The sequence below is a fragment of the Neoarius graeffei genome, chromosome 3, assembly GCF_027579695.1.
Source record: "Neoarius graeffei isolate fNeoGra1 chromosome 3, fNeoGra1.pri, whole genome shotgun sequence".
Taxonomy (NCBI): Eukaryota; Metazoa; Chordata; class Actinopteri; order Siluriformes; family Ariidae; genus Neoarius; species Neoarius graeffei.
Window position 1 is genome coordinate 8544485 of NC_083571.1, and position 16763 is coordinate 8561247.

At 43.2% G+C, this 16763-nt stretch overlaps 1 protein-coding gene across 1 annotated transcript in view; it reads right to left on the reverse strand.

The window, feature by feature from the left end:
- Window positions 1-16763, reverse strand: part of syne1a (spectrin repeat containing, nuclear envelope 1a) — a 491960-nt gene that overhangs the window by 108906 nt on the left and 366291 nt on the right. The window contains 6 exon segments of the mRNA XM_060915606.1: window positions 6642-6845; window positions 6932-7081; window positions 9069-9230; window positions 9323-9464; window positions 9550-9650; window positions 15381-15512. Of these exon segments, the coding sequence (XP_060771589.1) occupies window positions 6642-6845; window positions 6932-7081; window positions 9069-9230; window positions 9323-9464; window positions 9550-9650; window positions 15381-15512 (891 nt within the window).

A 16763-nucleotide genomic window follows, 5' to 3' on the forward strand; every position in this document is an offset into this window, starting at 1 on the left:
CAGTGTACTGTCGCTTGCTCAACTCCGTGTTTTTTGTTTTTCGCACCATCCTGTCTGTATAAACTCCAGAGACTGCTGTGTGTGAAAACCCCAGGAAGGAGATCAGCAGTTTCTGAAATACTCAAACCAGTCCATCGGGCTTAAACCAACACCCATGCCACAGTGAAAGAAAGTCACACTTCTCTGAGATCACAAGTTTTCCCGTCCTGATGTTTAAACATTGTGAACATTAACTGAAGCTCTTGATTTGTATCTGCGTGATCTGATGCACTGTGCTGCTGTCAAGGGATCGGCTGATTAGAGAACTGCAGAAAACAGCAGGTGGTTTGTATGGGTGTTCCTAATAAAGTGGCCAGTGAGAATGAGTGTGTTTTATATATATATATATATATATATATATATATATATATATATGGGGTCACTTTGAAATGTCCTTATTTTTAAAAGAAAAGCACTGTTCTTTTCAATGAAGATCACTTTAAACTAATCAGAAATACACTCTATAACTTGCATGTGACGTCACAGCCGATCCAGATTGTGACAGACGCCATCTTGTTGGTCAAACGCCATATTCCGCCTTCTACTTCTACTTCTGGTTCTACTTCTGCTTTTACTTCTACCTTTTCTTCTGGAAACCCCTACTATATACAATTCTACTACAACGGCTGCGGCTACAAGCTCTCCCTACCTGTGCATGTTTTTTACGTTTTTTTGTGTGTATTTTTGCGTGTTGTTCGTCTGTACCGGACTTCAATATCCACTACAACCGTATGGACTTACTGGACATTGGTTTCCAGCAGAAAATGACGGTTTGTAGCGATTTCCATCGCATGCACAACATTCCGGACGAGAAAAAAAAAAAACCATTCCGGACGAGATAGCGAGACCAGCGGGGTCTCCGTGGATTGTTATCGGAAGCAAAGCGAAGGAGGCGGCGCCGGGAACGGAAGCAAAAGCGAGGCTGCAGGCAGAGCCGGCCTGTTGACTAAGCTCAGAAAACAGCCACTCAAATCTCCACTGCCAAGCCTCTACCTCTCCAACGCCAGATCCATGTAAACAACACGGACGATTTGGAATTACAGCTGGAATTACCTTATTCTATTCTATAATCGGCTGGTCAGTGCTATACTCAATACTTAAGTGACTTACCCGTTCAATGAGGATTCTTGTTTACAAGATGCCACATCTGAGTCGCTGACAAATCCTGAATTTCTGTAGAGATAACTGTCCAGAGATTTATAAGCACGCAGTGCTTCACCACTGAACAGCGAGGGAAAGTTAATGAGGTAATTATACACATCCGGGTATTCCGCTGGCAGTTCAAAATCCGGTCGTGAAAACTCCGTCCGGTAAGCCATAAGGGTCACAAATCTGTAGATCGTTTATTTTAGACATGTATCTAGTTATCTGTTCATTAGAAAAATGAGCCGTGTAGTCCGTCGGTTGAAATTGATCCATTCTGTACACGAGTGCAGCAGTATTCAGCGGTGTTTTTGACCAACAAGATGGCGGTTGTGTACTTTCCGGTCACGTGACTGCAAGATCTCTATACATTGCTAATGTGCTAAATGACTATTCTAGCTGCAAATGTCTGGTTTTTGGTGCAATATCTCCATAGGTGTATAGAGGCCCATTTCCAGCAACTCTCACTCCAGTGTTCTAATGGTACAATGTGTTTGCTCATTGCCTCAGAAGGCTAATGGATGATTAGAAAACCCTTGTACAATCATGTTAGCACAGCTGAAAACAGTTGAGCTCTTTAGAGAAGCTATAAAACTGACCTTCCTTTGAGCAGATTGAGTTTCTGGAGCATCACATTTGTGGGGTCGATTAAATGCTCAAAATGGCCAGAAAAATGTCTCGACTATATTTTCTATTCGTTTTACAACTTATGGTGGGAAATAAAAGTGTGACTTTTCATGGAAAACACAAAATTGTCTGGGTGACCCCAAACTTTTGAACGGTAGTATATATATATATATATATATATATATATATATATATATATATATATATATATATATACTGCTCACAAAAATTAAAGGAGCACTTTAAAGAAACACATTAGATACATCAGATCTCAATATGAAGTTGGATATCTATACAAATATCGACAGGGCAATGTCTTAGGAACAAAAGGATGCAAAGTCTTTTAATGGAAATAAAAGTTTTCAGCCTACAGAGGGCTCAATTGTGTAGACACCCTAAAATCAGAGTGAAATGAAGATGTGGCAGGCTAGTCCATTTTTTCAAAAACTTAATTTCTGCAACTCAAAATGCTTTTCAGTATCTTGTGTGGCCCCCACGAGCTTGTATGCATGCTTGACAACGTCGCGGCATGCTCCTAATGAGACGACGGATGGTGTCTTGTGGCATTTCCTCCCAGATCTGTGTGAGGGCATCCCTGAGCTGTTCTACAGTCTGAGGAGCAACTTGGCGGCGCCTAATGGACCGAAACATAATGTCCCACACATGTTCTATTGGGTTTAAGTCAGGGGATCGTGAAGGCCATTCAATTGTTTCAATTCCTTCATCCTCCAGGTACTGCCTGCATACTCTTGCCACATGAGGCCGTGCATTGTCGTGCATTAGGAGGAAACCAGGACCTACTGCACCAGCGTAGGGTCTGACAATGGGTTGAAGGATTTCATCTCGATACCTTATGGCAGTCAGAGAACCATTTCCTAGGCAGTAGAGGTCTGTGCGTCCCTCCATGGATATGCCCCCCCAGACTATCACTGACCCACCACCAAACCTGTCATGTTGAACGACGTTGCAGGCAGCATAACGTTCTCCTTGTCTTCTCCAGACTCTTTCACGTCTATCACAGGTGCCCAGGGTGAACCTGCTCTCGTCTGTGAAAAGTACAGGGCGCCAGTGGCGGACTTGCCAATTCTGGTGTTCTTCAGCAAATGCCAGTCGAGCTCCACGGTGCTGGGCAGTGAGCACAGGGCCCACTACAGGACGTCGGGCCCTCAGGCCACCTTCATGAAGTCTGTTCCTGATTGTTTGGGTAGAGACATTCACACCAGTGGCCCTCTGGAGGTCATTCTGTAGGGCTCGAGCAGTGCTCAGCCTGTTCCGCCTTGCACAAAGGAGCAGGTATCGGTCTTGCTGATGGCTTGAGGACCTTCTACGGCCCTGTCCAGCTCTCCGAGAATAACCACCAGTCTCCTGAAATCTCCTCCATGTTCTGGAGATTGTGCTGGGAGACACATTAAACCTTCTTGCTGCAGCACGTGTGGATGTGCCATCCTGGAGAAGTTGGACAACCTGTGCAACTTCTGTAGGGTTAAGGAATCGCCTCATACTGCCAGTAGAGATAATTACTCAAGCCAAAACCAGCACGAGTGAAAAATCAGCCAAAAAAGATCAAGAGGGAGAAACTTGAAATGACCTCCACATGTAAAACCAGTCCTGTTTTGAGGGTTTTCTGATTGTTGCCACTGTGGTGCACCTGTTGTTAATTCCATGAACACCAATACAGCTGAAAGTGATTAATGATGCCCTCAGCTGCTTAACCAACCAGAAAATTATCAGACAGGTTTAACTGATTTCATGCCAGGCCCAATAAAAAAAGTGTTCCTTTAATTTTTGTGAGCAGTGTATATACACACACACATACATATACACACACACACATACATATACACACACACACACACACATACATATTAGGGTGCATCAGTTGCCCTCACTTTCATAAAATCTGATGCATGTTTGTTTGGGTGTTCCTTTTCACCAATAAAGACATCCTGTAAAATGTTTCGACCATATTCAAAGTCTAATGGTGGCACCATGAGGTTCATTTTTTGCCAAAAACCGCTTATTTTATGTTTTGGCGTAAGGTTTGAATCACAATGTTGGACTCCATTTATTGATTTCTTGTGACCCAGAGATCATGTTAAGAACCTTTGCAAGGGATTGAGAAGCATTCATGTGATTCATAATACATTTGTATTGTTTAAAAGTAGTTGAACAATGATTCAATGAACAGCTAAAACTCAAACTGTGCTTGATAATATATTTAGAATATGGACTAAAAATGTGTATCTAAGATATTTGGTATACTCTATAAGGTGCCATAATGTTTCATGAAAAGTGATCGAAATTTTGTCATAAAATAGCAGCTTTTTCCATAACTTTGAGTTCCTGGTGCCACCATTAAACTTTTGAATTTTGTCAAAATATTTCATCCAGTGTGTTTTCTTACCAAAAGGAGCATAAAAACAAAAATGCATCATGATCGGAGGAAGTTTTCATTTTTAGGGGGCAACTGATGCACCCTAATATACAACATCTGAGATTTTTCTGCAACCTCTCAATTTTACAAATGGCTGCTTTAAACCCATTAGCACATCAATCCAATTAGCTTAATTTACGGACGCTTTATCCATCCATGAGCTGTAGCCACTTATCCTGTTCTACAGGGTCACAGGCAACCTGGAGCCTATGGACACTTTAAAGAAATGATATTTGGATTTTTTTTTTTTGGTCCTCATAAAACAGCAGGTGTTTTTGTGGGTGTTCCTAATAAAGTGGCTGGCAAGTGTGTGTGTGTGTGTATATGGTCTAAGCAAAGATAGTGGTGCTTGAAAGTTTGTGAACCCTTTGGAATTTTCTATATTTCTGCATAAATATGACCTAAAACATCATCAGATTTTCACACAAGTCCTAAAAGTAGATAAAGAGAACCCAGTTAAACAAATGAGACAAAAATATGATACTTGGTCATTTATTTATTGAGGAAAATGATCCAATATTACATATCTGTGAGTGGCAAAAGTATGTGAACCTCTAGGATTAGCAGTTAATTTGAAGGTGAAATTAGAGTCAGGTGTTTTCAATCAATGGGATGACAATCAGGTGTGAGTGGGCACCCTGTTTTATTTAAAGAACAGGGATCTATCAAAGTCTGATCTTCACAACACGTTTGTGGAAGTGTATCATGGCACGAACAAAGGAGATTTCTGAGGACCTCAGAAAAAGCATCGTTGATGCTCATCAGGCTGGAAAAGGTTACAAAACCATCTCTAAAGAGTTTGGACTCCACCAATCCACAGTCAGACAGATTGTGTACAAATGGAGGAAATTCAAGACCATTGTTACCCTCCCCAGGATTGGTTGACCAACAAAGATCACTCCAAGAGTAAGGCGTGTAATAGTCAGTGAGGTCACAAAGGACCCCAGGATAACTTCTAAGCAACTGAAGGCCTCTCTCACATTGGCTAATGTTCATGAGTCCACCATCAGGAGAACACTGAACAACAATGGTGTGCATGGCAGGGTTGCAAGGAGAAAGCCACTGCTCTCCAAAAAGAACATTGCTGCTCGTCTGCAGTTTGCTAAAGATCACGTGGACAAGCCAGAAGGCTATTGGAAAAATGTTTTGTGGGCGGATGAGACCAAAATAGAACTTTTTGGTTTAAATGAGAAGCGTTATGTTTGGAGAAAGGAAAACACTGCATTCCAGCATAAGAACCTTATCCCATCTGTGAAACACGGTGGTGGTAGTATCATGGTTTGGGCCTGTTTTGCTGCATCTGGGCCAGGACGGCTTGCCATCATTGATGGAACAATGAATTCTGAATTATACCAGTGAATTCTAAAGGAAAATGTCAGGACATCTGTCCATGAGCTGAATCTCAAGAGAAGGTGGGTCATGCAGCAAGACAACGACCCTAAGCACACAAGTCGTTCTACCAAAGAATGGTTAAAGAAGAATAAAGTGAATGTTTTGGAATGGCCAAGTCAAAGTCCTGACCTTAATCCAATGGAAATGTTGTGGAAGGACCTGAAGCGAGCAGTTCATGTGAGGAAACCCACCAACATCCCAGAGTTGAAGCTGTTCTGTACGGAGGAACGGGCTAAAATTCCTCCAAGCCGGTGTGCAGGACTGATCAACAGTTACCGCAAACGTTTAGTTGCAGTTATTGCTGCACAAGGGGGTCACACCAGATACTGAAAGCAAAGGTTCACATACTTTTGCCACTCACAGATATGTAATATTGGATCATTTTCCTCAATAAATAAATGACCAAGTATAATATTTTTGTCTCATTTGTTTAACTGGGTTCTCTTTATCTACTTTTAGGACTTGTGGGAAAATCTGATGATGTTTTGGGTCATATTTATGCAGAAATATAGAAAATTCTAAAGGGTTCACAAACTTTCAAGCACCATTGTACAACATCTGAGATTTCTCTGCAACCTCTCAATTTTATAAATGGCTCCTTTAAACCCATTAGCACATCAATCCGATCAGCTTCATTTACGGACGCTTTAAACAAATGATCTTTGGATTTACTTTTTTTTTTTGGTCCTCATAAAACAACAGGTGGTTTGTATGGGTGTTCCTAATAAAATGGCCAGTGAGTGTCTATATTTTCTGATATTTAAAAAAAAAAATCTTGTGAAGTCAGTCAAAACTTTGCCATATATCTTCATCATAAATTGCTTTGATTATGCGAATATACTGCACATCCCCAAGTTATGCATGCCCCGCCTATTTCCCCCATGCATTCAATGACTATATTTGCATACTGTTAACTGATTGGCTCGTCTATTTTATGACGCAGCACCTTTTCCCGTTGAGGTGTTGATGAAGTGCGAACGGCTCGCGGAAGATCACCCCTACGCACCTGAAAAGTGGTATGTTCCTGCAGCCTGTCTCTAATACTGTCACATCTCTGCTTCAGCAGCGAATCCATCAATCTCAGTCTCTCATCCAGTCCATCCAGCACCTCCTCGATGACGTCATCACCTTCTCCTCCTCCACATTCCTCCAGCACCTCCCGACATTTACACACCTCCTCGCTGACGTTCTTCACCTCCTTATTCAAACCCTGCGCAAGACAGATGCTCTCAAATCATCTGCTGAGAACTCATTCACATCTTGATGTCTTGATTTGTCGTCCGTCAGAGTGCGTACCTCTAAATGACAGAGCTGAACCTCCGAGTCATCAGACAGCAGCACAGGGCCGGAGAGCAGACTGTTTTCTGCACCGTCCAGCCAGGTGGAGGCTGAGCACACCGCCTTGTACAGGGTCCTCTCCCGAGCATGAGCGCGTTTAACATCGGCCTGGTGTACGGAAACACAGCAGAGCATCTCTAATCAGTGTTCCATCGTACAACCCCGATTCCCAAAAAGTTGGGACAAAGTACAAGTTGTAAATAAAAACGGAATGCAATGATGTGGAAGTTTCAAAATTCCATATTTTATTCAGAATAGAACATAGATGACATATCAAATGTTTAAACTGAGAAAATGTATCATTTAAAGAGAAAAATTAGGTGATTTTAAATTTCATGACAACAACACATCTCAAAAAAGTTGGGACAAGGCCATGTTTACCACTGTGAGACATCCCCTTTTCTCTTTACAACAGTCTGTAAACGTCTGGGGACTGAGGAGACAAGTTGCTCAAGTTTAGGGATAGGAATGTTAACCCATTCTTGTCTAATGTAGGATTCTAGTTGCTCAACTGTCTTAGGTCTTTTTTGTCGTATCTTCCGTTTTATGATGCGCCAAATGTTTTCTATGGGTGAAAGATCTGGACTGCAGGCTGGCCAGTTCAGTACCCGGACCCTTCTTCTACGCAGCCATGATGCTGTAATTGATGCAGTGTGTGGTTTGGCATTGTCATGTTGGAAAATGCAAGGTCTTCCCTGAAAGAGACGTCGTCTGGATGGGAGCATATGTTGCTCTAGAACCTGGATATACCTTTCAGCATTGATGGTGTCTTTCCAGATGTGTAAGCTGCCCATGCCACACGCACTAATGCAACCCCATACCATCAGAGATGCAGGCTTCTGAACTGAGCGCTGATAACAACTTGGGTCGTCCTTCTCCTCTTTAGTCCGAATGACACGGCGTCCCTGATTTCCATAAAGAACTTCAAATTTTGATTCGTCTGACCACAGAACAGTTTTCTACTTTGCCACAGTCCATTTTAAATGACCCTTGGCCCAGAGAAGACGTCTGCGCTTCTGGATCATGTTTAGATACGGCTTCTTCTTTGAACTATAGAGTTTTAGCTGGCAGCGGTGGATGGCACGGTGAATTGTGTTCACAGATAATGTTCTCTGGAAATATTCCTGAGCCCATTTTGTGATTTCCAATACAGAAGCATGCCTGTATGTGATGCCGTGCCGTCTAAGGGCCCGAAGATCACGGGCACCCAGTATGGTTTTCCGGCCTTGACCCTTACGCACAGAGATTCTTCCAGATTTTCTGAATCTTTTGATGATATTATGCACTGTAGATGATGATATGTTCAAACTCTTTGCAATTTTACACTGTCGAACTCCTTTCTGATATTGCTCCACTATTTGTCGGCGCAGAATTAGGGGGATTGGTGATCCTCTTCCCATCTTTACTTCTGAGAGCCGCTGCCACTCCAAGATGCTCTTTTTATACCCAGTCATGTTAATGACCTATTGCCAATTGACGTAATGAGTTGCAGTTTGGTCCTCCAGCTGTTCCTTTTTTGTACCTTTAACTTTTCCAGCCTCTTATTGCCCCGTCCCAACTTTTTTGAGATGTGTTGCTGTCATGAAATTTCAAAATGTCTCACTTTCGACATTTGATATGTTGTCTATGTTCTATTGTGAATACAATATCAGTTTTTGAGATTTGTAAATTATTGCATTCCGTTTTTATTTACAATTTGTACTTTGTCCCAACTTTTTTGGAATCGGGGTTGTAGTAAGCCTGCCATCAAAACAACCACGACGACCGAAACATCAAACAGAACTGAAATGTGACAATATGAGAGAGGAGCAACCTCCACGACAACAGAAAAATCAACAAAGGACTAAAAATTTTGTTCCGCGAAACATCGATCAGAACCGGAATTGGATGAGAAATCTGAGAGGAGATACAATTCTAACGAGAGGCCTTGAAAATTTTTTAAATTTAGCAAACTCATCAGCAAAAAATTTGACAAAACAACGACCGAGTTTTGTGTGGCGTGATGAGTCCTTTCAAACAAAACAGTGGGAACGGAAATCCGTGGAGAACCGATGTAGGAGATACGATTTAACTGAATTGTGGACGGATGATGGACGCCACCTCATCACCAGATGAGCTTGTGTCTCAGTACCTCAGCTAGTTCCTTCAGCTTGTGGTTAAAAGTCTCAAATAAAGCACTGGGGGAAAAAACATCCGGCGTCCGCTGATCTCCTCTGAAAAGGCTTCCTGGGCTGGAAACTCGAGATCGCTGATACGCCTACAAGGTACAAATAAATAAATAAATGATATCAACACGTTCACATGGACTCGCAGAGTGCAACATTTGATCACGACCTCAGGATTGCGTACCGGGTTGAGCTGTTCCTCCTGCATGGTGTTGAATAAAAGCTGCAGCTTGGTGTTCAGATCTTTACTCAGATTCTCCCACTTCGCTCTCATACAGTCCTGTTCGCTCACGTTCACGTCCGACGTGTCCTGTACATCTGCGGCACTGTGACACGAAACGCAAAAGGTCAGCGCGTTCATGTTTTCAACGCAAATATAAACCTCAAATGGCGCCCATCAGGACGACACACCTCTCTCCGTTGGGCGTGGTTTGCTGTGACAGAAGCTCCTCCCCTCGACAGGCGACAGACTGCATCAGCTTCCTCTGCTCCTCAAGCTGCATCTCTAATTCCTACACAGCACAAAGATAAATTAATATCAAGTAACACACACTGTGGCTACATCCACACGACAACGGCAAAGAGTTTTTTTTTTTTTTTAAATATCGCGTCCACATGGGCAACGGATCAGTAAAATATCAGGTTCATATGGCAACGCAACGCTTGCTGAAAACGATGCAATACACATGCCACACCTCTACGTGCGCTGTAAGACGGTCCCATCGGAGACACCAGAACAATAGAAGTAGACGCATGCGCATAACCGCGCATGCGCACAGTGACTATCCCTGTCACTGTCACACGCACACACTTTCTCACTCCCTATCCTATGGATATAGTCCCTTTAAATCACATGCTCACTTTTTGAATGGAGACGCGGAAAGAGGAATGAATGGGGGTAGATGGAAGCCGGTACGCCAACATTCTGATATCCTCCAGAATTCTTTAATGGTCCGGAATAAATTGAATGCTACATGTTGATGGATTACTTTGTTCTTCTACGCCCTTTTTGAGGAATGTATTGTCGGACTTAAACCAACATCTGAAGAGGTGAGATCGCTCCTTTTTTTCCCCCTATTTTTGCTGGTGGGATTGACTCTGCCCTAAGGGCTATTCTCTCTCTCTCTTTCTCTCTCTCACTTTGCACCATTACACAATAAATATTCACAGTGAAAATATTTTGTAAGCGCGTTTCATGAACCAAGTTATAGGATTTGTTGACAACTCGCATCGAGTTCATTACACTTCTACCCGGCGTGAAGCACATGTGGTTGTGACGTCATCGTAAACAAATCCGTTCTACTCACCCAGACGACTTTGCAACGGCTCCGTTGCCAGATTTTTCCACTCTGGAACCCGTTCTCAAAAGATTTCGTTTTGGGGCACCCAAAACGCCGGTGCCGTGTGGACGCCAGGCCGAAACGATAAACAATTTTATCAGATTCACCTGAATCCGTTGCCGTGTGAACAGGGCCTGAGGGTAGTCATAATGGGCGTGGTCTAATAGCACCACAAGCACCAGCAATCTGGATATTTCCATTTTCTGTGCACCTGATTATGGAGTTACAGTGGATATAAAAAGTCTACACACCCCGTTAAAATGATCGTTTTTTTCTGATGTAAAAAACGAGACCACGATAAAGAACTTCAAAATTTTTCCCACCTTTAATGTACAATTCAATTGAAAAAACAAACAAATCTGTTCGGGGGGAAAACATAAAAAATAAACGTTCAATAAGCTGGTTGCGTACTGTAAGTATGAACACCCTTAAACTAATACTTTGTCGAAGCACCTTTTGATTTAATTACAGCATTCAGTCTTTTTGGGTTCACACCTGCCATCAATTACAATGACTCTGATTAACCCCAAATAAAGTTCAGACATTTACTCAGTTGCATCGTCCAGCAAGAGCCAGGGTTCACAGAGAGCTTACAAAGCGTCAGAGGAATCTCATTGTTGAAAGGTATCAGTCAGGAGAAGGGTACAAGAACATTTCCACGCCATTAGATATACCATGAAGCACAGTGAAGACCGTCATCACGAATAAGTGGAGAAAATATGGGACAACAGTGACATTACCGAGAACTGGACATCCCTCCAGAATTGATGAAAAGACGAAGAAAACTGGTCAGGGAGGCTGTCGAGAGGCCGACAGCAACACTGAAGGAGCTGCAGGAATTTCTGCCAAGTACTGGTTGTGTACTACATGCGACAACAATCTCCCGTATTCTCCATACGTCTGGACTATGAGGTAGGGTCAAAGAAAAACATCCAGGCCTGGATAAATTTTGCAAAAAAAAAAAAAATTACATAAACTCTCCCAAAAGCATGCGGGACAATGTCTTACGGTCTGATTAACTTTTTGGCCACAATTCCAAAAGGTATGTTTGGTGCCAAAACAACACTGCGCATCACCAAAAGAACCCCATACCCACGGTGAAGCATGGTGGTGGCAGCATCATGTTTTGGGGTTGTTTTTCTTCAGCTGGAACAGGGGCTTTAGTCAAGGTGGAGGGAATTACGAACAGTTCTAAATACCAGTCAATTTTGGCCCAAAACCATCAGGTGTCTGCTAGAAAGCTGAAAGTGAAGAGGAATTCCATCTTTCAGCGCGACAACGACCCCAAAACAGTTTTGGAACGGCCCAGCCGGAGCCCAGACCTAAATCCAATTGAAAATCTGTGGGGTGACCTGAAGAGGGCTGTGCACAAGACACGCCCTCGCAATCTGACAGATTTGAAGCGCTTTTGCAAAGAAGAGTGGGCAAATATCGCCAAGTCTAGATGTGGCAGGCTGATCGACTCCGACCCAAAAAGGCTGAATGCTGTAATTAAATCAAAAGGTGCTTCAACAAAGTATTAGTTTAAGGGTGTGCACACTTACGCAACCAGCTTATTGTACGTTTTTTATTTTTTGTTTTCCCCGAACAGATTTGTTTTTCAATTGAATTGTACAGGTCGCATTCAAGGTGGTAAAAGTTTTGAAATGATTTACCGTGATCTCATTTTTTTTTTACGTCAGAAAAACCGATCATTTTAACGGGGTGTGCAGACTTTTTATATCCACTGTAGATTAGTCGCAAACTAGCAAGCAATACAAGTAAAAAGAACACGGGTTTGATGAATAAGCGACTTGAGCCTTGTGATTGATGGGAATGACATTAATGCACGGTTCATCCGAGATATACAGCCAAACACACGTACAGTGCCTTGAAAAAGTATTCACACCCCTTGAACTTTTTCACATTTTTCCACCTTACAACCACGAACTTAAAAGTTTTTTATTGAGATTTTATGTGATAGACCAACACAGAGTAGCACATAATTGTGAAGTGAAACGAAAATGATAAATGGTCTTCAAAATTTTAAACAAATAAAAATCTGAAAAATGTGGTGTGCATTAGTATTCAGCCCCCCTGCGTCAATAGACCCTTTTCATGTGACGTCACGACAAACGCAGCCGCCATTTTGGACGTGTACTACCAGTAGTTTACCACAGCCAGCATTGAGGAACGGCAGCAAAGAAAGTGTTTACTTTCAGCAAGACTTCCATCATGCCACTATATTGTTGTGCACCTGGATGTAGTAACCATCAACAAACAAGGCAAGGGTTATCATTTTATCGGATCCCGACGGAGAAGATGGATAGCGGCCATTAACAGGAAAGATTGGCAGCCCTCGGCATACCAGCGCTTGTGTAGTGACCACTTTTTTGGAGGTAAGACGAATAAAATTAGCCAGAAAAGGCATTACATTGCTGTTAACATTCTGTGGCGGTGAGTGTGTAACCAAATAGGCTAAAATAACCCATTGTAACCTCTTTGTTCTTCTGTAGTAGCTATTAGCTAACGACATTAGCTAACGTTGTGTTCCTTTGCTGTTGGTAGACTGTAGGACAGATCGGAGGCAGTGTCCTACAAACAGCGCTTAATTTGAGGGGGAGCAAGCCGGAGCGCGCTCCGGAACCTCGGGCGTTGGCTCCGGCAGCTATTTACACTGGATCTGGTGATCCGACACCTCTTTTGACTATGTAACAAAACAAAAAAAACCCCAAATAATTAAATAAAAAAATGCAAGTTTATTTAGTGTTAATGTCTGATTTTGATATCTGCCTTGTTGGTGATTTCTCTCATGAAACGACATCCACAAAATATCTGCAGATGAACTTAATTTGCAGTGTTATTACAAAACATGCCCAGAAGCGCAGCGCCGCGCCCCCCTCCCCCCCCCCCCCCCTCTTTTTTTCCGCACCGGAGCCGCTCATCCTCTGTGCTCCGGGACCTCCCACTTTACAAATTAAGCAAATAAGTGTTCAAAACAAGAGGAACATGTATTTGTCTCTTAAATCCAGGCCGTTCCCTGTAATCTGTAACAACGGTTGGAGAAAGTAATGGCAAATAGTGACTGCACAAACCGTAGAAGGTAAACTGTACACAGCGCCAGGGCAGTGTGATGGTATGTCTACTTTTAGATTGTGTTAGCTTATCAATGAACACACTCGTCACTCGACAAGTTTCACGTCTTTACGACGGATACTTAAATGTGTGTTAGGTATTATTGTTGCAGTCTAAGCAGTCATTGTAGCAGCTAGATGAGCGAGAACCGAAAGGGTCTGTGCCATAAACCGTTATTTCTGTACGGCGTTGCTAATGTGTCGTTACTGTTATTTCTCCCTCTGCTCGCCCTGTAAATGCCCTACGTCGCTGGATAGCGAAGGTATTTTCTGCATCTCGCTCCTTTTTCTTGTATGTTCTCCGTTTGTCGCCTTCCTCGCATTCAAACCAATTTGAGCCGAAGTCCGCTACATGTCCAAAATGGTGGTCGCGTTTACGAAGGTCACGTGACTGAAAAGGGTCTATACTTTGTAGAGCCACCTTCTGCTGCAGTTACAGCTGCAAGTCTTTTGTGGTATGTCTCTACCAGCTTTGCACATCTAGACACTGAAATTTTTGCTCATTCTTCTTTGCAAAATAGCTCAAGCTCAGCCAGATTGGATGGAGAGCGTCTGTGAACAGCAATTTTCAAGTCTTGCCACAGATGCTCAATGGGATTTAGGTCTGGACTTTGACTGGGCCATTCTAACACATGAATATTCTTTGATCTAAACCATTCCATTGTAGCTCTGGCTGTATGTTTAGGGTCATTGTCTTGCTGGAAGGTGAATCTCCTTCCCAGTCTCAAGTCTTTTGCAGCCTCCAACAGGTTTTCTTCCAGGATTGCCCTGTATTTAGCTCCATCCATCTTCCCATCAACTCTGACCAGCTTCCCTGTCCCTGCTGAAGAAAAGCATCCCCATAGCATGATGCTGCCACCACCATGTTTCACAGTGGGGATGGTGTGTGCAGGGTGATGAGCAGTGTTAGTTTTCCGCCACACATAGCGCTTTGCATTTAGGCCAAAAAGTTCAACTTTGCTCTCATTCTTCCACATGTTTGCTGTGTCCCCTACATGGCTTCTTATGCCTGTCTTTCAACAATGGCTTTCTTCTTGCCACTCTTCCAAAAAGGCCAGATTTGTGGAGTGTACGACTTATAGTTGTCCTGTGCACAGATTCTCCCACCTGAGCTGTGGATTTCTGCAGCTCCTCCAGAGTGATCATGGGCCTCTTGGCTGCTTCTCTAACCAGTGCTCTCCTTGCTCGCTCTGTCGGTTTAGGTGGACGGCCATGTCTTGGTAGGTTTGCAGTTGTGCCGTACTTTTTCCATTTTTGAATGATGGATTGAACAGTGCTTCTTGAGATGTTCAGAGCTTGGGATATTTTTTTATAACCTAAACCTGCTTTAAACTTCTCCAGAACTTTATCCCTGACCTGTCTGGTGAGTTCTTCATGATGCTGTTTGTTCTTCAGTGTTCTCTAAGAAACCACTGAGGCCTTCACAGAACAAGTGTATTTATGCTGAGAGTAAATTACACACAGTAGGACTCTATTAACTAATTAGATGACTTCTGAAGGCAATTGATTGCACTGGATTGTATTTAGAGGTATCAGAGGACAGGGGGCTGAATACTAATGCACACCACATTTTTCAGATTTTTATTTGTTTAAAATTTTGAAGACCATTTATCATTTTCATTTCACTTCACAATTATGTGCTACTCTGTGTTGGTGTATCACATAAAATCTCAATAAAAAACTTTTAAGTTTGTGGTTGTAAGGTGGAAAAATGTGAAAAAGTTCAAGGGGTTTGAATACTTTTGCAAGGCAATGTATAGGTTTTGTGATGTTTTGCGAGGTCTTGTACCCGTTGTCTCTGCACCGTGTCCTGGTGCTGCTGGCTGCGAGTGGACCGAGCCTGACTGAGCCAGTCCAGTACACTGGGGCTCTGAGACAACGACGAGTCTGGCTCACTCTCCTCCTGCTCCATTAAAGAACCCTGAGGAGGAAAAAAAAAACAAAGAAGAAAGCCTACTGTTAGATTACTGTGATCCACGCTCACCAAAAATCCAAAAGATGGACAACAGCTTGAGCCAAAGATTTGTTTGGGCTTTTAGTTTTTCTTCCGTGGATAAGTAGGCTCAACAATCAGCAACAAACGTCAATACTCTAATGACCCTTTTCCACTACCCTTTTTCAGCTCACTTCAGCCCAACACGGCTCGCGTTTCGACTACCTCAGAGCAGCACGACTGAGCTCACTTCAGCCTTACTCAGCACCCAAAACTCGCACGGTTTTGGAGTGGGGCTGAAGTGAGCCCAACTGAGCCGAGTGGGGCTAGGGGCATGAGGAGACACTCCCCTGTGCACTGATTGGTGAGGAGGAGTGTCCTCACATGCCCACACACGCCCCGCGAGCACGCTGGGAACCACCATCTGTAAACACCGTAAACCCAGAAGAAGAAGAATTACGACAAATTATGCACCTCGCCTCATCTATACGCTCTTGCCAGTATCTGTTGCCGTTGTCGGTGACAACAAGCCACAGCACCAAGACCAGCAACACTAACGACTCCATGTCCTCCATGTTTATTGTTTACTATCCGGGTCGTGAGACTACCGCTTAAAAGGTCACTGATGTCACTGTTTGCGCCGCCTAACGACATCACGTGACGTCCACCCACTTTCGCTAACTCCACCCAATGTGTCCACCCACTTCCAGCCAGCACGGTTCAGCGCGGTTGTAGTCGAAATGCAACTCCAACAGCCCCACTCAGCTCGACTAAGCCCAACTCGGCTCAGCCCAACTCAGCCGCGTTGGTAGTGGAAAAGCACCATATCTATAACACAAGCTACATCTGAATTTCTTAGCCTGCATCTGAGCAGCGCCATAGAAAACGTCATATACGTAACTCTCCTGCTTACTCAACACCGTCACCTCAATGTTAAACATACAGACAGAAAGACGTCCACGGTGGTGTGACGAACCATAATCGAATACTGAAACAGTACTCAGATAGTCTGCTGTGGCATTCAAATGAAGCTCGATTGGTAGCAAGATCCCAATCCGGAACGAGAAAACGTTCCTCACGTCACTACACTACCACCAGCAGCCTGGCTTCATTCTGCTCATTCGTTCATAAATTCTACATCTTGCAGGAAAAACTGAGATTCATCAGTCCAGATGACATTTTCCCCAATTTTCAGCTGTCCAGTTTTGGTGCTCAGGGTAGCCACAGGTTCCAGTTCTC